General features: G+C 39.4%; 1 protein-coding gene across 2 annotated transcripts in view; it reads right to left on the reverse strand.

The window, feature by feature from the left end:
• Positions 1–22,134, reverse strand: part of POU6F2 (POU class 6 homeobox 2) — a 526,248-nt gene that overhangs the window by 51,804 nt on the left and 452,310 nt on the right. For both annotated transcript variants that reach the window (XM_037507267.1, XM_037507275.1), the window contains one exon: positions 11,723–11,869. In XM_037507267.1, the coding sequence (XP_037363164.1) occupies positions 11,723–11,869 (147 nt within the window). The remainder of the gene's footprint in view (positions 1–11,722; positions 11,870–22,134) is intronic.

Below are 22,134 nucleotides of genomic sequence, written 5' to 3' on the forward strand. Positions count from 1 at the left end.
ATCATATTCTGTAGTTGTAATGAAGATGAAGTGAAATATCAAATGCTAAGTAATGGTATGCAGAAAATGTTCAATAAATGGCAGTTATTTACTAATTGTCTTATAGTCAGTACTAATCTTCCTTACAACTCTGAGGGAAAGATATTGCTGTTTTTTCAAGAAAGAGAACACCGCTGCTGAGTAGGATTAGATGCCTTTTCTGAGATCATAGAGATGCTTAGAGATGGGCTCTAATTTGAAAGCCTGTGCTCCTTACCATGAGTTGCCTTCCATGTGAGCACATGGACATTAGCTGCTCTGAGAGACTGCATGATTCTGAGTATCTATTGGCAAGGGTTGTCACTGGGCCAGTAACATTAAGTTCCTTATCCTTGCTCTGTTCATCCTTGCTCTATTCCTGTTTACTTTTATTTATTTTTTAAAGATTTATTTATTCATACATGCAAAAACTGGGGTGCAGGCCAGATGCACGGGAGGGTGAGAGGATTCACCAGAGACAGAGTGGGGAACAGAATAGGCAGATTGACTGAAATACACTGCTGAGGGGAGCAGCAGGTGAGACAGGAGAGGTCTGCCGTGCCATGTGGGTATCTCGCCAGCCAGCAGGGATTGAACCTTTGCTGCAGAGGCTGCGGACAGCTTCAGAGCACTGCACTCAACCACCTGCGCCACTAGGGAAAGCCCTTATTTATTTTTTTAATAAGAAGCCTCTCATCCTTGCTCTGCTTATCTTCTCCAAAACTGTAGAAAACCAGTCACAACTCACTGAGACCAAGATGGAGGTAGAAATAAGATAAGCCTTTAGCACAGTATGCTTTTTACCACAGTAAAAAGTATGCCCAGTGGTGCCATGACAGATCTGGTCAAGACTAAACTTGAAAGAAGAAAAGGGGCATGAATGCATTTCCTGGAAACCCTGCCTATTTCTCTGAAATCTTGCTGAGGAAGACTCTTTAGCTTGTCAATACTCCCTCATATATGTCTCTGCTCCTCCCCAGTTCAGGGAGAAGGACTTTGGAGCAGGAGCTCCCTGTCAGCATAACTTGGCCAATGAATAAAATCTTCACTGCTAGAACCTTTGTTTCCATTGTCTTTCCTGTGCTTGTTCAGGTGCTAGATGGGTCAAAGAAATCAACTGGTCCATACCACTGTCAGATCTTGAGAGGGTATAATGTGTTTCTCTGTGTATGTGTGTGGTGCTTGATTGAAGCCTTTTATCTACAAGCATAAAGTTATATCACATCTTGACTTTACTGTCATATTCTATCTCTTAACATCTTCTCAGGATCTCCTTATACTGTTATTTTTACAAGGCTAAAAAGATTAGTTGATGAGATGAAGAACCGCCTGAACATTGTCCTATTAAATTCATTTGGATTGAATTTAATTCATTTAATTTAATTCATTTGAATTTGAACCTGACTCCTCTCATGTTCTGAGCTGTGAATTTTCCCTTCTTACCTATCTCTGATCTGTTTCTCATTTCTCTCTTTTTGGCCAGTGAGCTGATGACATGATACCTATATTTATGAAAGATGCAACAAGAAAGTTGGGTGCATTGCTGGGCATATGGCATATGATATAATGAAAAATTCCTGGAGATGGAATGTATCTCACACTTGAATTTAATGTTTTCTCCTTTCTGACAATACTCTACTTAACCATAAAGATCATTTACAGAAAAAAAAAACAAAAAACAAAACTGATGTTGCTCTAGGAAACCTAAACCAAATTCAGCACTTGCTCTCTTTATTTGCCCCCAGACTCAAATCAAGTTTAATTAACATTTCCTAGCTTCCATTCCAGACTTTTTACTAAAAACTCTGTGCTAAAAAGAGAGCCATCATCAACATCCCAGTGTATAGTCTTTCTGATACTGGATTTGCTTGAAGGCTATTTATCAAATACATATGTAAATTTTTAATTATAAGACACCCACATTTTTAATATTTATGTGGAACTTAAAATTAGTGGTTTCTCATAACACAGTATTAGCTATTTTTCTTTTTCTTAGGAAGGGCTTATCTCATTAGAGGGACAGTTTTTAAACGGAAGGATATAGAAATGTCTGGAGTATTTCTGCATTGGAGCTTAATCAGTAATACAACATGCTGTGTGATATTACAAAAAAAAAAAAAAAAAAACCACCACCACCAAAAATCCAAAATCCCCTTACCTGAAGATTCACTTGGACAGGATTTCCTATTTAGCTCTGGTAGGCTTACTTGGGTTAGTGGCCATTTGAAGCACACACCATGTATTTACTGAACACTCATGGGCAGGATGTGTGGTTGGAGGGCAGGAGATACCAGTCCTTAGGAGGCTGATTTTCTCTAACAAGACGAGGTTGATTTTTTAAATTTATCTCTTTCTTTTAGAAACTTCCCTGAACCTATTTCTCTAGTTCTTTTGCTCAGCAAAAATAATAAAGGTGAGAATAGTGATTATAATTCCCAGTACTTATTTTGGCAAGGCTTATAACTTTTTACTATTTTCAAGTGTGTAGGTATATACCTTCAGGAAAAAATCTCTGAGATTGATGGGCAAGAGTTATCAATTTTCCATTTGCAGATGCATAAATGAAGATTCCAAAATTTGTCACATGTCTATGAGAATCTACTGAATGAATCTAGGTCTTTGAACCCAAGAAACTGAGTATGATACACGTGGATGGATGTGGACTTTGGGCTCAAACTTCAGTTCTGCCACTTACTATAGATGTTATCCCAGCGAGTCAATTTAATTCTCAGTTCACTGATACCAGCTTCAAACTGGTCAAACTCAGTGCATGGGAGATATCATTATATCTATTATTCTTTTCTAGGATACACTAGATCTGTAACAGGGTGGTCCCCAGGAAAGGGGGAGGTTCCAGGTTCCCTTCCCCACCCAAATGGAGGGTGGAGCTGAGCAGGAAGAGAAGAGGCTGCAGAGGAGACTGAGGAAGGAAGGAAGCAGGATGGAGCCAGAAGGAGACCTGGAGGAGGCACATGGAGCCTAGAGACACGTGAAGAAACTCGCTTGTCTTTTGGTCGTGGACTGGGTGACACAGATGTGGGTGAGGTGGGGAGGTGACAATGGCAGCTTTTATCTTGATTTTGATTTTGCTCTTTTCCTTCCGGGCTTGTCTGGTTGTTGTCTGTGGGTCCCCACTGGAAGATGCTTTAGACTTGTGGCAGGCTCTGGGCCGATCCCATATGGATGGACTTTTACCCACGAGGGGACGGGTAACTTTGGGTGCTTCATTTAAAAACTAGACTCTTTGCCTTTCCTGTATTGTTTCCTAGTTTTATTAAAGTTCCTTCCCATTAAAGTCTCATGTGTTTTGTGTCTATGCGGCGGATGGTAGAACCCATTTAGAATAGGCAGGTTTGTGGGGTTTGGGCTGCCCCTCTCCCTGTCCTGTAACAGATCCAAAGGAAAAGTCAGCTAAAAATTAACCCTACACTAATAACAACTTTGCTCACTGAATGAGCCAATTGAACATTTGTCAGTGATACTATTTTTCCACGAGGTTGCACTATGTATGCATGGAATGTAAACTATGTCAGTGAAACAAAGATCTGAGAAGTCAGACTAGTTTTGAGATAGCTGTCTACTTGTAAAATGGTGATTTGGGCACTGTTCCTATTCTTTAGCTAGAAACGACATGACAATAGTCTTGACCCAGGAGCTAATACAAGGAAACATTCCCCTGTTCTCAGCAAAGTGAAATACTCATAGATGAAGAATTAATAACAATAATGAAAAGGATTCCCTGGAGAGAGAGAAAAAAATGTGACAGCAAAACAACCAAAGTTCCCCTTTAGATCTAGAGAAGGCTTGGTTCTCTCTGGCACAGTCTTTAAGGGAATTCCCCAAACTGTGTGGTTGTGTGTGTGTGTGTGTGTGTGTGTGTGTGTCAAAGAGAGAGAGAGAGAGAGAGAGAGAGAGAGAGAGAGAGAGAGAGAGAGAGATTTCTGCCTTTCCCTTTTAATTACAGGTTGCCTTGCTGATTTTTGTGGGGGAGGGGAAGAAGGTAGAAAAAAGATTTCAAAAGTTGCTTTATTTTCAGTTCCCTAAGTTGGCCTGCTCTTTGGGCCAGGTCACTAGAGACATTAACCCTTTCTTTTCAGAAATGGGGAGGTAAGGAAGGAGCAGAAGGCTTAAGGGCAACCGCTGGCAAGGCAGTGAAGTTCTGGGTTGAACAGTTCCCTGTCATAAAGAGGGTCAGGGCCTGGCTTCTGCTGATGCTGCTGAGCCACTCTGAGGCTTGATTACATGCGGCGTGACAGCAGCTGAGCCCCCACAGAAGCAAGGCCTCCCACCTAATCCATCTCCTGCGTAATCACTAAGGAGCCCAGAGCCATCAGCACTCATTAGCTCCATTTACCATCAAGGGCGCCCTCCTCCTCCGAATGGCTGGTGTCACCCGGCCAGTCGACCTCCTCCCCTCTACCGCTGACCAGGCACTGCAGAAGGCGGCACCCAGAGAGAGCACACTTCAGCGGGGCGCCTCGAGGCCACCACACGTTGATCTGCCCGGGGTGTTCATCTTACAGCCCCTGGGACTGCTTCAGAGCAGCGGGAGACCTCTTTTTAATGCAAACGCGATGTGAGGTGTGAGCATTCAAAACGGCCAGGCCATTCTGCAGCCACAAAGCCCCTGTGGCAAAGGAAACCCCCTCGCCCCCGTGGTTCATTTCTGATTTAAATCATTACTTCACATTAAATTCTTGGACAGGATGACTGAATTACTTCCTGCAGCACTTCCTACAGGGTGTTCGCTTACGTGATTCTATGAAATGTTGGGGCCGGGGGAGGGGCAGTAAGTCCGGGAAAAGCGGGGTTAAAGAAGTTGAGGTGGAGTGTGGTGCGGAAACCATCCTGCTTCACGCCTCACGCGCGGTCACAGGCGCGAGTCCCTGCGGACAGGACTGGAGCCCTCCCGGCCCAGGGCGGCGCGGCGCCCCCGAGCCTCCCCAGACCGCCCGCGTCTGTGCACATTCTTCAGGGACTAGTTGTCCCGCACCCCCCGCACCCCAGAGGCGCACACTTAGGGAGACACTGCCTTAATGCAATGGCTTCTCCTGAAATGTGGAAATAAAGCGCAACTGGACTCGAAGGGGAAATATGATATGTTAGTAGAAAGATGGAGGTTGTTTATCGTTGTTATTGTTTTATTTTTATTACTCGGATGAAGCCAGGGTAAAATTCATATAATGTTATTGACCCCATGAACATATATTTTCCAGTCTCTAGAAAGAGGTGATTTTAAAAAATGTTATTTTCTTTAAAATGATGTTTGATGTGTAATTCACTGAATGTGATTTAATTTTTATACTGTTTAAGCGCTTCATATATTTGCAAATGAGAAACTAAAATCTTTTGAGATTTGGTTTAGAAAATATGGCCCAAGCCATCAGTTAACGGTATTTCATAAACAGCTTGCGCTCCTCACAGCACTTTGCGGGGAAATACACAAGCACGCTCTCTGAATGTCCAATTATCTAGACGGGAGTTTCAACAAATATGTTTGAAGCTTATTTATGTAAAATGTCTAAACGCTATATTCTATTTGTATTTCAAAAATGGTATTCTGTGCATGTCTTTTTAATTATTAAAATCAATATTTTATAATATAAATGCAAAACTTGACTGAACGGAATCACAGTTTTATCATAGTAATCACCCGGGAAAGAGGGGTAAAGCCTTAGCCACGTCAGTAATGTTTACTTCATCAAAAATAAGCAAGAAAACTGAAGTGTACAGGAAAAGATGTTAGCAGGCACCAACTCTGAATGTTTAGATGTTAGCAGGCACCATCTCTGAATGTTTAACGGTTGTATAAAAAGATCTTTTGCAAAATATTCTTAATTTTCAACATGTTTCCTTATTAAAAAATGAAGTAAGAGTATATGCAAAACTCCCAGTCCTGGTCAATTGATTTTAGCTGAGTAAGTCTAATGCACCTCATTTGCTATAGTCACGTTGTCAAAATGACACAATATTTATGTACGTTGCACAGGAGTTGAAAATAAGTTTACTACCGTATGCAGCAATGACTTTGTTAGAGCTATGCAGACCTAGGAAAATCCACCCAGGGGCTCAGTGGACACTTACTGGATGAGATTTGCATTTATTATTATCTTTGTTGACCTTATAGTGATTTGCTCTATAAGATTCTCACATATTTATTTAAATTATGAATTAAGTTACTTTTGACATAGTTCAGGGTCAATGGCTGGTTTTTCATCTTAAAATTAATAGATACAACTTATTAACTTATTAATAAAATAATATTATTTATGAACTTCTTATAACATATCAGGCACTGAGCTAAGTACTTTTCCTGCTATTATCTCTTTAATCCTGCCACAAAAGTATATAAGAGGTCTTATCACTGCTGTTTTACTGATGAGGAATTATCAGTAAGCAGAGGCCCAGAAAGTTCTATAACTATTCAAAGCCAAATAACTATTATAGAAAAGAGGTTCAGGGCCTCCATGGTGATGCAGGCAGTTGAGTGCAGCGCTGTGAAGCTGTCCACAGCCTCTGCAGTGCTGGTTCGGTCCCCGCCAGCCTTGGAGCAACCCACATGGCAAGCAGACATCGCCTGTCTCGCCCGCTGCTCCCCTCAGCAGTGTATTTCATCAGTCTGCCCGTTCTGTTCCCTGCTCTGTCTCTGGTGAATCCTCTCACCCTCCTGCACATCTGGCCTTGTACCCTGGTTCTTGTATAAATAAAATAAATGTTTAAAAAAAAAAGAAATGTTAGACCTGTTTCCTTAGAAGCTCATACTGTTAACTACCCTTTGATTATATTTAGCTTATTATCATAAGTCAGAGGGACATCCTGGTGTTTTTTTCAGTTCTAAAACATACTTTTAGGCACATTTGAAAGTAATGATATTATAATGGTCTTCCTGCTGGGGTGGGCGGGTGATGTTCCTGCCTCTCTCTCTCCCCAGGATTGTTGATAGAGGCAACTCATCATTAATGATTTTGTGTAATCAAGGCTGCTAGTATCAGCAGATTATTCTTTAATAATAATCTTATGATCCTTTTTAGGGGTAGTCCTTATCCCATACCACAGCAGCAAATCTTTCCATCTGGCAAAAATAATTCTACTCAGCAATTATATTTTTATATAATGAGTATATGTATTTGGGGCAACTTGTTAGGTAAGTCCCTTTAAAATTTTTGTCTTTTTTATATATTAAAAATGTTTTTTAATTTTCTTTTAACTGACTGGCTCTTTAAAGCAAAAATGGAGGGTCTTGGACTTGACTTGCTTCCACTTAAGAAAAATTCACGATGCTTGAGAACTAATTTCATCAGAAACATTCTGAGCTTCAGTTAAAATGTAAAATGCTTTTTTTAGCCCCAGGATAAAATAAAATTTCATTTGCTTTTACTTTTCTGCAATAATGTAATGCCAATAAGGAGATATTGCCAGGGGCACAGGGAAGCCAATTCTATAGCTGAACAAATCGATGGTAAATCTACTTGCCAAATCCTGAACATACCCACTGAATGAGTGTTAGGAGTGTGCATTCGTGCGCACACACACATTTACACACACATGTACACACAATCATACCTACTGAGCTATCCAAGGTAAAGATGAGATTTCTGATGTCCTACCACAATTAGTGTCACATTCTCAAACCCCCACACACCCACAGCTGGTTTGTGGGCACACTTTTGAACTGAGAACACATAGCATTTTGAATAGTAATAACAAGACTTATTGAGTAATAGCATTATTGAACGATAACTATGTACTTCACCCCAATCTAAGCATGTTAATCCTGGAAGCTGGTGCCATTATTATCTCCATTTTTCAGGTGAGGAAATTGAGGCACACAGAGGGTAAATCAGTTACCCAGAGCCTCCCAATTGGTGGATCACAGTCTGGTGCCAGAGCCCAGCCACTTTGTCTGTACACGGTGCTGCCTATTGTTGTTTATTCAAACCAAACACAGGTCTCCAGAAAATGCTAGACAAACTCTAAACCAAAATCATGATGATGATGATAACTATGTCAACTATTTGTATCATTAATTTATACTCAGGCACTTATGGTCTTTTTTTCACACATTTATCATAATCTGGGGGATTAAGTTTTATTGTTTCTATTTCACAGTGAAATTAAAAGCTCAGAGAACTTTAATCATTTGCTAAACATTGAAAAACTGGTGATTGGCTGACTTGAGATCCAAATAAATCTATAGCCAGTGCTCATTCCTTTGTTTAGATTCTGTGTTTGCACAGAATCTGATTTCTGTACACAGTTTCTGATTCAGTAAGTAAAGAGATTTGGAACATTTGTCTCTGCTCTGTGATAACCATTATGTTTCCTGATCACTAATGGCCAGTGGGACACTTTGCTACCTTCCCACCTTACAGTGTAGTTGAGAATGATATGATTTTAAAATAAATTACATCAACTTCCCTGGGTAAGATCTGTGCTTTGTGACCTTTGAATGTAATATTTCTATCAAATTAATCACTTTTTGGAACAGTGTCTGATTTCTGACTTAATTGCATAATGAATGACAGTCAGAAAAATATACAAATGACTGAATTTTCTCCTCTATATATGCTCATAACTACTTGTTGAAAAAAAATAACAAAAAAAATTCTGACATAGATTGAGACTTCCTACACAGGGAAGTAAAACTGCAAATCCTAGGTGTTAGGATTTCTTTCTGTTGCAAGTGCAATGCCAGGAGCCTGGAGGAAGAGTCTAGCAGGTCTCCTATGTGGGCTGGGCACCTGCTGTGCGACAGGCCCCGGACTATGGTACTGGCTGCCTCACTGTTAGAACCTTGAGGGTTCTCAATAACCTCCAGTTTATTAAGACACGGTCATTGCCCCCGGGTTGTAAGACTAGAAAGAAATGGGTCAGAAACCAGATTCCAGGCAGGTCTGAATTCAGTCAGGGCTCCTAACTTGGTTTCCAAGTAGCCAAGAAAATCTTTGCAGTGGGGAGCAAGGGTTAGGGCATTTCTGATCATTGAATGACCCTTTGAAATTATGATGCCTTCTCAACCAGCCTGCCTCACCAAATTATTAGTGGAGTAAAACATGCTTTTCAAATTTAGGTTTAGATTTTAATGTTATTACTCCAAGGTGAACTCTCAAATGTAAAAAAACAGTTGATGTCAAGAATTCAAATGAAAGAATTTCTATGTATTCGGAGGTGTTTTTTTTAAACCTGTTCTGGGAAAGCACTGTGAAGATTTTTAAGTATTAAAATGGATTGGACGTAAAATCCTAGTTTAAATGGTATTTTGAACAACTTTAATTGTATTACCATGATTCTAGTATATTTTATCTTGTGTGCCAAATAATACAAGCCAAAGGAACACACACACACACACACACACACACACACACACAATTTTTTTCCCCTTTTTGTTGTACTTTGATGACTTCAAAAGGCTCAGAAAACCATCTTTGTATAAACAGATGAAGGGAAGGGTGTGCTCCTCTTTCCAGGAAGATGTTTGTTTTTATAATCCAAACGCTAAAAAATAACATAGTGCTTGCTACATGAATGAGGCCAGTTCATCCACTGGGAATGTATCTTGGTCTCTTCTTGTACTCAAGGAAGGTAGGATGCCATTGGGCATGTGTCTAAAACTTGCAGACAAGACTTCAACAATGGGCATTATTGATTTCTCTGTAAAAGTAATTATCTTTTACATTAGGAAGTTTATGTATCACATGAAATCAACTATCAGAATACAGTGTCTAAAAATTGAGAAGAAAACAGAGAAAGTTCTCACATATTCCTCATCCACTTTCCCCTGTTAACATCTTACATTAGTCTGCCATATTTATTATAATCAATAAACTAATCAAATGCATTAAAATAGTTTCTAATAAAAAATAAGTTAAAATAAAATTAACTCATTCTATATATGCAGAGTATTGATCAAAAACATTTTCTTATGGGTACTTAGGTGCTAGGAGAGAAATTCCTGAGATGGGGGCTGGCAGAGGTCATACAGAACAAAGATTGTAACTCTAGTCCCCAAGAAAGGGGCTGGCCAGCTGATTAGTCATCTGATCATCAGAAGAATAATTCCTAATGATTCCTTTTAAATTATGAAACATTTTCTCTATCAGAAATACTAAAGGGATGAGGTATTGTGGTACATTTTACTTGGACACTGGAACACAAAAATCAGAGGAAAATACAGTATCAGTAGATATTATTTCTATTTTGAACTCTTAACATTTACATCTCAAGGGCCAGCTGCTTGGCAGGAAGGAACTGGAGTATTCTATTTGCGGCACAACTCTAGGAAACAGCTTCCAAGACTGACCCGATCTGCATTTGAGTTATAGATATTATAACCAACTTTTCCTCCACACCAATACCCCATCCCTTCAGAAATCTTAATAGGCTTTTGAGAGCCTCCATTTAGCCCTGGCTGCATAAAATGATTCTTTGATGAAAAGGGATTGGAACAAGGGTTAAAGCCGACATTGAAAGGTTACTGTGGAGGGCATCGTGTTCATACAACCCTCCTTTAATATGTGTGGTGTGCACCTGTGATAAGATGATTCATTACCTGGGGCTGCTCTTTGACAAGCTCCATCGTTCAGCCCTCGGGGTTCTGATGGGACAATCCCACACCCGCCCAGGAAATATAACAAGGTCAGCTTTTTTTTCCGCTGGGACGTAGATGGAAACGGTTTAGCTTATAATGCATCTTTGTTTACTGTTTATGTAAAATAAAAACAAGGTTCAGGACATCGCAATTCCAGTTCTCCACAGAGCAGGCCAAGCAGGAAGAGGTAACACTGGTGGATAAATAGCTCTGAGAAGAAAACACCTGCGAGGATGTAAGCCTCATCAGCAGAAACAGCGAAATTTGAGAACAAGGTGTCCTAACCACCGAGGCTGCACCCCGTGTCAGACCTTCAAATGGGAGATGTCCAGACGGCCAAATAAGATGACCTCTTGTTTGCTTTGCATGAAGCTTTTAGGTTTATTGGGAGGTCTTGATGAAGAAATACCCTTAGCTGGAGCTTTGTCAGTGTCTTGGTGACCAGGAGTGGGCACATAAGCAGTGCAAGGTAGGGGTGACATGGCACGAGGGAAGGTCACTGGCTCCTGTGGACTGAAGTGATTCCACAAGCGAATAAGAGACTGCCAGATGCCTGACAAGCAGCAAGTGTGTCCGACTTGCAGTTGCCGTCGTTCTAACTCACCCTTTTCTCTATTGCTCTTACAGGATTTCTTCAGTAGTTTCCTATCACATTCCCATACATTTAGAAATTGACTCTATTAAAGCTGATTTAGAAATCTTAGGGCAATAAAAAAGGAAATCTACTAGTTTCCCTCATTATCCAAGCTTAAAAAACACAAAAACAGAAAGAAGCGCAATTTTATTTTGAAAATATAACTTATTGTAATTATTATTTTTTAAAGAATGCCACGGTCATGAAAAGGAATTTCTTCAAGTAAGGTTATAACATGAGTCAAAATACAGAAATAAAAAAAAAATAAAACTTAAGACATCCTTTGGGAGGAAAAAAAGATATCTTGCTTCTAAAATATAAACACCTCCCAACCCTTCTCCTATTCTTGACATTGCTAGTAAATGTTATTTATTTGCCTCGAATGGATGTGGTTACATATCACTGTCATGCAAAAGAAATTCATTTCCTTTCTGAGTTCAATCTGCCATAAAAATTCACTCTTGTTCCCATCTCCCACTCACCTGTCCTTGTGCATTAGTAACTAGTTGACCCGTGACCCCCTGAAGACTGGAGAGGGCATTGCCAAAGGCCTGTGAGCTTGCTATGGAGCCCATGGCTGCTGCTGCTGCAGCCGCTGCAGCCTGACTTGCTAGTGGATTATTAACCAGCTGCAAAGAGAGAAAAGATCAGGGTGAAACCACCGAGAGAGGCACAGGCACAGCACACCGATACAACATTCACTGGGGATGAATTCTTGTCCCATTTAATTCATGCAAAGGTCGGTCCTGGAATCCACTGGAGGAACCCTGGGGAACATTCCCTCTAATGCTGTGGGGTTTGGGAGAGGTTGGAAGTGAGGCTGGAAGGAAAATGTTCTCCACAAACACTGCGCTACTTGATGGAGCCTGGATTTAGGACTAGCCCCGGGAGGGAGGGAGTCTGATTTTATAGGTGAGGTGGAACATTAGGATCTTCCCAGGTGGAGAAATGATTTTGAAGTCCCTGAATTTTTGTCCTTTAGACTAAATAAAACTCTAAGAAAATGTCACTTTCTTTGGGATAACAGGACAGAATGTAGGATTAAAACAGGATGGGGTAGAAGTGGGGGAGAGGAATGGATTGTAAGAATTTTTCAATGAGTATGATTTTATCATTTTCATTTGTGAATCGCAATTTCTTTTAGGTTCTCCAAGAAAAAAGGAAATCAAAGGCACTAGAGATGGAAACCTCCAGCCTTTGTGGTTTCAGGGGGTGAGTCTAGGGTTGGGGTTTTTCTAGTGGACATAGGATTTATGCCCAGTGAGAAAGGTCCTTTGGTGAGTGGTCATCTGCTTGCTAATGTGGTGAGTACATGGCCTTCCCTTGGCCTATGTCAGTGAAGTGAAGTGAAATAGGGAGGAGAATGTGATTGCAGGGAGGAGGAAAACTGCTCAAAGAGGAGGTTATGGCTGCCAAAATCTGTTTTTCCATGGAGACCAATTCAATATTCTTTATCCTGCCAATTTTCCACGCCACAGGTTTTCAGACCCTCTGACCATGAGGCAGAAGTGTGGCTTGAACTAAAATCTGCATTTAGGTTAATGACTAGATATAAATTCAAGAAACATTTAAACTATTTTCACAGTATTGGTTTTGATACATGAATTTCATTTGTATTTATTCTAGGGTGTTATTTTTCCCCATATAGTTTCTCTCAAGTACAACAATTGTTTTGTATAATAATGCATTTTCCATCACCAGATCCCACATCCATGAAATTCCTGCATTTTAGCAGAAACCTGCCAAGACTGAGACTTGGTGGAAAAAAATTAACGCCATACTTAATTCAAATTCTAGAAGTTCTTTTAAAGATGCTACTTTTTTTCTCAGTCTTTCTTTTTTCTTTCTCTTCTTCCCTTTTTTTTTTCTTTCCCTCAAAACACACACTTTATTATAGAATTTCTTTGGAAATTGCTTTGCCAGGAGTTCATAAGATCTAACGAGGAAGGAAATCCTCAAAAGAACTTCAGAAAGAACAGGAATGAACTAATTCTTTTTTCATTAATGCAATATTCTTATTTTGATTTCTTTATTCATGTCTAACCAAATTTCATGTAACTAGTTCTATAGTTCATGTAACTATTCCATTTGACCCAGCACATTTTTTTAAGAAATGAAAATCCATTTTAAGCTCATTACTTTATGTGTCTTTTGCCTTTATCTCTCTCCTAAAAGACAACAATGATTTCCTTTTTAAGGAGAAAAAAATTTCTCATTCAATGACCTAAAGAAAAGCCCTGTCTTATCCCAGATTACCACCATGGGATTTTAAAAACTCAACTTGACCTTGATCATGGTTTTCTGAGTATATATTTATAGTATAAGTGAGGTAGTAACAATATATGTTTAGCTTGCTACCTAAAGTGAACAAATTCATATTGTCTTTTTTTCTACTTCTAAGGAGAAGACCTGAGGAGTGTCTTCCCCAAACCACTGGACACAGCCACACAGCCATGTGAGACAACTCAAGTTATCTGCCAGCTGTTATATTTACATTTGTTTGTGCAACACAAATTGAATTCACAACGGAATGTCTGGGTTTCAGAGAAACCTCAAACTTCTTTATACTCAAAGAAAAACTAAATTATGTGCAGTTTGGTTTTAAAATTGAATATGCAATTTTGTCCATGAATTTTGGGTGAAAAATTTAAATCAGTACATGAAAAAAAATGCTTTCTAAAGAAGATCATGACTTCTACTTCATGAAGAGAAAATATTTTTAGAGGTTATAAGACATTTCCCTAACACTTAGGTCAACCAAAAATTCATATTGGAAATTATGGAATGTAATAGAGTAGATTGAGAAGTCCCTACATTTAGGGCTTCAGTATATTGTTTCGGATAGCCCCTGTATTTGTTATAAATTCTGGCATATACAAGGATAAACTATCATTCTGAATGCAAACAAACCATCTACTTTTTTGTGTGATGGAGCCAGGAATGGGTATACTTCTACTGCTCTGACAAATGCTCCAAAAACCACAAATATACAGATTTTATTTTTAATATTTATTTCTACTGTATCCTGGTCCTAGATTGAAATCCAATTTGTTCCTCCTCTTAATGGAGCAAATGCCAACTCAATGACTCTTATTTGTGATCCATGCCCTTAGGTCCCTGTGAAAGGCTTATGGGCTGTAGGGAAATGCCTTGTTGGCCCCTGGAACCAGAACTAGAACTAAAGGGAAGGAGTGTGGTGTACACAGACAGCGGGTGCAGGTCAGTCTGTAAGCTGACAGCATTTCAGGTAGATCATTGGTGTAGTTGATGGATGCAGCTTCATAAATATCTTTTGGCTTTTCTGTCTGTGACTGCCAAGGCAGGGATGTAATACACATTAAGATATGTGCAGAGAGAGAGAGAGGGGAGGGCCTGGAAGCCACAAGTGTTCTCCTCATCACCTCCGGTCATGTCACTCTGTATTGTCCCCAGTCATGTCATATTAGCAGTGTTCCGATCAATATATCTTCTTGATGGAGATGCAGGGTAGATTTGGACAGCGGGAAGTCCGGGCACAATAAATGCACATAATGAGCATGTGAACATTAACATTCTAGGACCAACAGGATATTTTGAAGCTGCTGCCAAGTTAGGTGTTTCAGCCTTCAGATTTTTTTTCAGTGTACCTAACCAGCAAAAGATGGCTAACTGAAGTCTGACTGTATTATATACTTATGTTTTCAACAGATCAGCTTAAAAGACATACTGAATTTTAGTGCATGCTTGTTTATAAATACGGGAGGTTGCACAATAAGGAATTGCAGAAGGCTAGAATTCTCATGTCACATCCATTTAGATTCTGGGCCTTGAACATATCAAGCTATAGTTCTGGAATCCTCAGATAGTCTAAAAATGTACTAATAGAAACATTACTTTCTTAACACAGTCCCTTATCCCCTTCCATAATTTTAGAGTTTAAAATAAAATAATTAAAAAAAAAACCAACAGTTTTGTATCAGTAAGGAAAGACTCCAAACCTTGCAGAGCCTGTCCATCTGTCCATTTACACAATGGAAGACATCAACACAAACCAGACTGCCTTGGTTTGTGACTTTATATTATGCCTCATTTTCTTGGGGGTAAAATGGGTGTAAAAATAATAACATTCAGAGTTATGATTAACACTTGAGATAACACATGCAAAAGGTTTAGTACAACACTTAGCATATATCGTGTACTAAATGCTAACTATGGGACTCCCTGATAGATTAAGTCTCAGTCCTATGAAGCTAACAGCAGCCACTATAGCATGGGTCTGATCCCCAGCCAAGTTGCTGACCCACATGATGCAGCAGACCTCTCCTGTCTTGTACACTGCTCCCCTCAGCAGTGTATTTCTGTCAATCCGCCTGTTCTGTTCTCTTGTGCATCCTCTTACCCTTCACACCTCTGGCCTATAGCCCAGTTCTTGTATGCATAAATAAATAAATCTTTAAAAAAAAAAGCTAACTATTATACTCACAGTTCATATTGTTCATGAAGACTTGAATAATCAATTTACTAGAATTAGAATTCACATCCATAAATGATTTCTCACTCTTGTACATAATGAGAACATGAATAACTTATTTTTATATTTTTAACTGTATTTATTATTTTTAAAGAGTAGTGTGAAGGGAGCTATTAGATAGCTAACATGATTATTAGATGAGATAAGTTTCAGGATTTAAATGATAAATATGCTTTAAAAAATATTTCAGGGCCTCCCCTGATGGTGCAGTGGTTGAGCACTGGGCTGCAAAGCTGCCCACAGCCTCGGCAGTGCAGGTTCGATCCCCGGTCACTGATGAGGGTCCCACATGGTGCGACAGACCTCTCCTGCTGGGCCCACTGCTCCCCTCAGCAGTGTATTTCAGTCAGTCTGCCTGTTCTGTTCCCCACTCTGGCTCTGGTGAATTCTCTCACCCTCCTGCACTTCTGACTGTACCCAGTGCTTGTATAAATAAATAAATAAATCTTTAAAAAAAAGATTATGCGGTAGATTTGCAAAATAAAACCTTCCTTCTTATTCTCATATTTTGTTTATGCTATGTGTTCGGTTTCATAAGGACACCCAATTTAGAGTTTAATTCCTGCTTCATTTCAAAATATTATGAAGGTATTCAGGGAGAAGATTTGAGAAAAGTTTCTCTTACAGATACAGGCAATCCTATGTTCACTGCAACACTATTTACAATAACCAAACTATGAAAACAATCTAAGTACCCAAAGATAAATGAGTAGATTAAGAAGGCATATGTGTGTATGTGTGTGTGTGTGTGTGTGTGTGTGTGTGTGTATAATGCATATACATGCACACACTGGACTACTACTCAGTCATTTTAAAAAAAAAAGATAAAACTCTTGCCTTTGTGACAACATGGATGGAACTGGAGAGAGTTATGCTAAGTGAGATAAGTCAGAGGAGAAAGACAATTACTTGAAAGTGTCATTAATACATGGAATATAGAGAAACAAAACAAAGGTCAGAAATAAGCAAACCAATAGCAACCCCTAGAAATCTGAATGTAAAATTAAGGCTATCAGAAGAGGGGCAGGGGTGGGACAAAGGGGGGAGGAGGCACAATGGGCTATGGTGGAGACTGTGGGTGCCTTGGCAGTGAGTGGTGAATGTGGTATGGTAACACACCCCTGAAGGGTGTGATTCTGCACCTCTGAATCACATGTTATGTTGTAAATTGATGTTGCCTCAATTAAAAAAAATATATATAACAACAACAAAAAATTTTGTCAAGATAGGCAGTGATCTATTTCTATGCCTATATATAATATATAATATAATATATTTCTATGCCTCTCTCTATATAACTATTATACTATTATATAACTATTATACTATTATATATATATCTATATATCTCAATGCAGATATTAGAACTTTGTCTCTTAATAAGAATAAATTCCCATCCCCAAATCTATAGTGTTTTGTGTACATGCCTATTATTTGTGGATGTTGAATGGTGATGAGAAGAAAAAAATTTGATAAAGTCTTTTCAAGAAACACTCTTAGATGATGTCCTGTGTATAAATATGACCATAAACGATATCACTCCATGATGAAAGGGTGTCTTTATCTAATCTTGCCTCATCCTCTCTTTACTCAGACTTGTATCCTACACTCTAGTAAGAAACTCAGGTTTCCTGAATCTGAGCATCAGCAGACAATATTTTGCATGAAAAATTGTTGATTACATTATCCCATTAATAAAATTATTTCAGTAAATTTCATTTATAAAAATATGGTAGCACAATAAGGCAACTTAGTGATGATATTCTGTGTTTATATCTTTATTCCAAGAGGATCTTATGAGTGTAGCAGACTCAGAACCCTTCTTTGGAGCATAATTGCCCATGATCTATAGTTTTATCATTCACCTCATGAGCTATGTGGATTTTATAGAGTATGGATTTTGGAGCAGCTCATTTTGCTACTAACTTTTCAATTTAGAGCTCTGGAACTGTGGTGCCATTTGTTTTGAAATAAGGATGTTCATAAATGCATTCATCACAACTCCCAACTCATTTAAGGTCAGAAATGAGTAGCAGTGGCTGCTTAGAAAGTGGAGGGGAAATGTGGCTTTTCAAATTCATTTCCATGCATTAGGCCTTTGACTTTTCTTATACTTTATGTGTGAAAATATACTTTATGTGTGAAAATGTCTCTTGGGTTCCTTGGGATTCTTTTAACCAAATCAGTACTTCCACTTTTTACCCCCAAGTCTTCTCTTAAGAGCTCAAGGAAATTCTAGGAGACAAGTGTTGGAAGGGTGGTCATATTCATCTCAGTGACCCACTTGGTATGTATTTTATCCTACCAGGTTTTCCCATTGATCTTATGATTATTATGGGTTATAATATTTATAATATTTAGTAATCAATTTTGTGAATGATAATGCTGAGGCACGCTTTGACACTTGCTCTCTGTTCACTTTCCTATGGAGATGGCAACTTGCTAAATGTTGGCCATCCAATTTTCTGCCAACCAGAAGTCTGGGACTAGAGTGCCTGAAATTGGCAGTGATGACGCTGAGACATTGTGACATCCTAAATTATCTTTGGTTTATTAATGCAGTATCATATTGATTTCAGCATAGTTTCAGAATTAATTGGATTTTATTTTTATTTAATTATTTATTTATGTTTTCTTTATTATTATTTATATTATATTTATTTTATTCCTATTATGTGATAAAATTGGGGTAGAGTAACTCTCTTTTATTATTATTATTTTTTCCTAAAGGATGCAAATGTCTATTTCTAAGATGAATACTTTCTGGGAAACTACCATAGTGGACTACAGTTGAAAACACTACGTTGCATGCTAAAGTTGTGTCCTTTGGGTTGGGTTGGGTCCCTCATGACCCACACTAAAGGTAATTCTGTGAGGTGAAGGAAGCACTTGGTAACATGCTTGTGGAATTACTGTAATATCTCCATGTAGCAAATCATTACATTGTACACTGTAATCTTCCCCAATGAGTAACTCTCTTTTAAAGTGCCATCAACCAGTCATCTTCACTAAGAGAGGAATTTTAAAATGACCTTAGGTCTGAGGTTAGATCCAGAAAACAGAGTGAGGAAAGGAGGAATTATGCACTACATGAGCTCTGGAGTGTGAGTTAGGCCTTGGAACTGTCTTACCCAATGCAAATTAGCTGGGGATTCATACACCACTGGGAGTCCTAGAGAACAGTCCCTGGGACTCAGGTAAAGGATGGAAATCAATTCCCTAGTACTGCTGGCTCTTCACTCTTGGAGTCAAGTTGAAAGTACCCCAAAGGAGGTAGAGCAATTCAAAGAAGAGAGGGAATTCTCGGGACCCGGGTGGAAGATTAATAATGCCTACAACAGTGTATTTGTTCTTTTATTCATTCATGTTTTCATCCCACAATCATTTATTCAGTAGCCACTATGTTTTGAGGGGAGACATATGAATGACTGATGGCCATGTCCCCTCCCCTGAGGTTTATAGTCAAATAGAAAGAGAAATTTGGTGGGAAGGGAGGGAAAGTAGGAGGAGATAAACTGGTTAAGGAGTGGTATCCAGGCTTGGAGTGGGAGGGTTGATGGGATGGCAGCAGTTTGGGGTGGGGGTCAGTGACAAAAGAATGGGGTGCTCAAGGAGAGCTGGGAGTCTGCACCTGAACTGGCTGAGAGTTGAGTAGAAAGATAAACACCTGGGATTACATCAAACTGAAAAGTTTCTGTACAGCAAAAGAGACATTAACGAAAACAAAGAGACACCCCACTGATTAGGAAAAAAATTTTGCACTCCATACAACTGATAAGTGACTGTTCACAAAGATATACAAAGAACTCACAGGACAACAAAAACAAACAATCCACTCAAGAAATGGGCAGAAGAACTTAAAAGACACTTCTCCAAAGAGAAAATGCAAATGGCCAACAGCCATATGAAAAAATGTTCAACATCCTTTATCATTAGGGAAATGAAAATCAAAACCATAATGAAATACCACCTTATACCAGTAAGAATGGCACATATCAAAAAAAAAAATACTAGCAACAACAAATGTTGGCAAGGATGTGATAAAAAAGGAACTCTCCTACATTGCTGGTGGGAGTGCAAACTGGTCCAACTGCTATGGAAAGCTGTCTGGGGGTTCCTCAGTCTACTGAAAATGGAGCTACCATATGACCCAGCAATTCCACTACTAGGGATCTGGCCAAAGGACACAAAAACATTGATCCAAAAGAATATCTGTACCCCTATGTTTATTGCAGCACTATTTACAATAGGTAAAACCTGGAAACAACCCAAATGCCCAAAAATAGATGACTGGATCAAGATGTGGTGCATGTACACAGTAAAATATTACTCAGCAATCAAAGAAGATAAATTCATGCCATTCACAGCAACATCGATGGAGCTAGAAGGAATTATGCTAAGTGAAATAAGCCAGAAGGAAAAAGAAAACTATCAGATGGTTTCACTTATAGCAGGAATATAGGGGAACCAAATGAGACATCAGTGTAAAAAAAAATAACAACAGTACAAAACACAACAAAGCAAAAACAGACAATTATAAATCAGAGGCATGCTGCAGGGGAAGAGGCAAGAGAGAGCTCAGAGGGAGGGAGGGAGGAGCACAGGGGACTGAGGTGATGGTGCACGGGTGCATTGGTGAAGGAAACTCTATGGGGACTACACCTGAGGGGGTGGGGGGAAGCAAATATTGTTTAAAAATGAACAATGATGTAAAAAATAAAAACAATTCAAAAAAAGAAAAGCATAAGTGTAATTGTGGTGAATGAAACATTCAAACTGAAAGGAGCAACACAGATTGAACACAGAGGTTAAAAATGTGAGTTCTGGAACAAGATTGCCTGGGTTCCATTTCTGAGACTGCCAGTAACTAGCTGTACCTTTCTGCTGTGATCCGAATGTTTGTACCTTCTGACTCCCCCAAATTCATATGTTGAAATCTTAACATCCAAAGTTGATGGTATTAAATGTCGGGGCTTCTGAGAGGTACTTGTACTTGTACACTCAGGAGGTGTGAGTCCTCATAAATGGGACTTGTGTTCTTACATCATGACCCTGGGAGAGCCCCAGCCCCTTGTGAGTGAGGACACAGCGAAGGGCCCATGAACCAGGATGGAGGCTGTCACCAGAGCCCAGCCTTGCTGGTACCTTTCCCTTGGACATTCCTGTTTTCCAAACTGTGAGAAATAAACTTCTGTTGTCTAGAAGCCTCCGTTCTGTGGTGTTGGTATACAGCCCAAACAGATTGAGACACTTTCTGTGCCCAGTGTCTTCAGTTTTAGTAAAATATGAATAATAATAGCGGTAATAGCCTCATAGTGCTGTTGCAAAAAATAACACAGGTTAATAAATGCAGACTACAGGAGAAGTTTCCGGCATATAGTGAGCAATACATACTTTTGCTAAAATAATGTTCCTTCTGGAAACTTCTGGTCATATTGCTGCCCCTCACTCCCTCCAGAGTAGTCACACTGGCCTTTTTGCCATCTTCAACTCCCTGGAGTGTTTGCCTTTGTTGTTTCTACTTCTGTAATTCTCTTTTCCATTCACACATCTTTTACCCCAGGTCACCTGCTTAGAGACACATTCCTTGAATGCCTTATCTAAATAGCATTCTCTTTGTTCATGCTTAAATAAGTATAAGGAAATGGTATAATGTCTGGGCTTCCATGGCGGGATGGGGAGAGAGGCAAGGATACAGAAGCGTCTTGGTTTGATCATTGTAGAAGCTGTGGTGGAGACACATATACAGTCTGAGACTATTTTTTTTTTAACAGACTATTTTTTTTTTAAGATTTATTTATGCATACAAGAGCTGGGGTACAGGCCAGAGGTGTGGGAAATGAGAGGATTCACCAGAGACAGAGTGGGGAACAGAACAGGCAGACTGACTGAAGTACACTGCTGAGGGGAGCAGTGGGCAAGCCAGGAGAGGTCTGCTGCGCCATGTGCATTGCTCCCTGGCCAGCTGGGGCTTGAACTCATGCTGCAGAGGATGCAGACAGCTTCATAGGTTGCGTCCTAACACCGTGGGCCACCAGGGAGGCCCTCTGAGACTACTTTTTAGCTTTTTATATATGCTTGTAACTTTCCATAGTAAAAGGTTAAAAAAAAATTCTTTCACCCTCCATCTTCTCACATATTTCACAGCATTTAATCTGATATTAAATTACGCATTTGTTTGTTCTCTTCACCCCACTCATTAGAATGTAAATTTTGGTTCACTGCTCTCTCTTTAGGTCTTTCAACAGTACCAGCCACACAGTAGGCCCTCAATCAACATTTATTGAATAAGCATATGAAGGAGAGAAATGAAGATATCTCCTCCTGACTGGAATCTGATGCGAGTTTGACCCTGCACCATGTGCTGAAAAGAGTAAAAATTTT

This window comes from Talpa occidentalis, unplaced genomic scaffold (genome assembly GCF_014898055.3).
Source record: "Talpa occidentalis isolate TD23 unplaced genomic scaffold, MPIMG_talOcc4v2.1, whole genome shotgun sequence".
NCBI classification, from domain to species: Eukaryota; Metazoa; Chordata; class Mammalia; order Eulipotyphla; family Talpidae; genus Talpa; species Talpa occidentalis.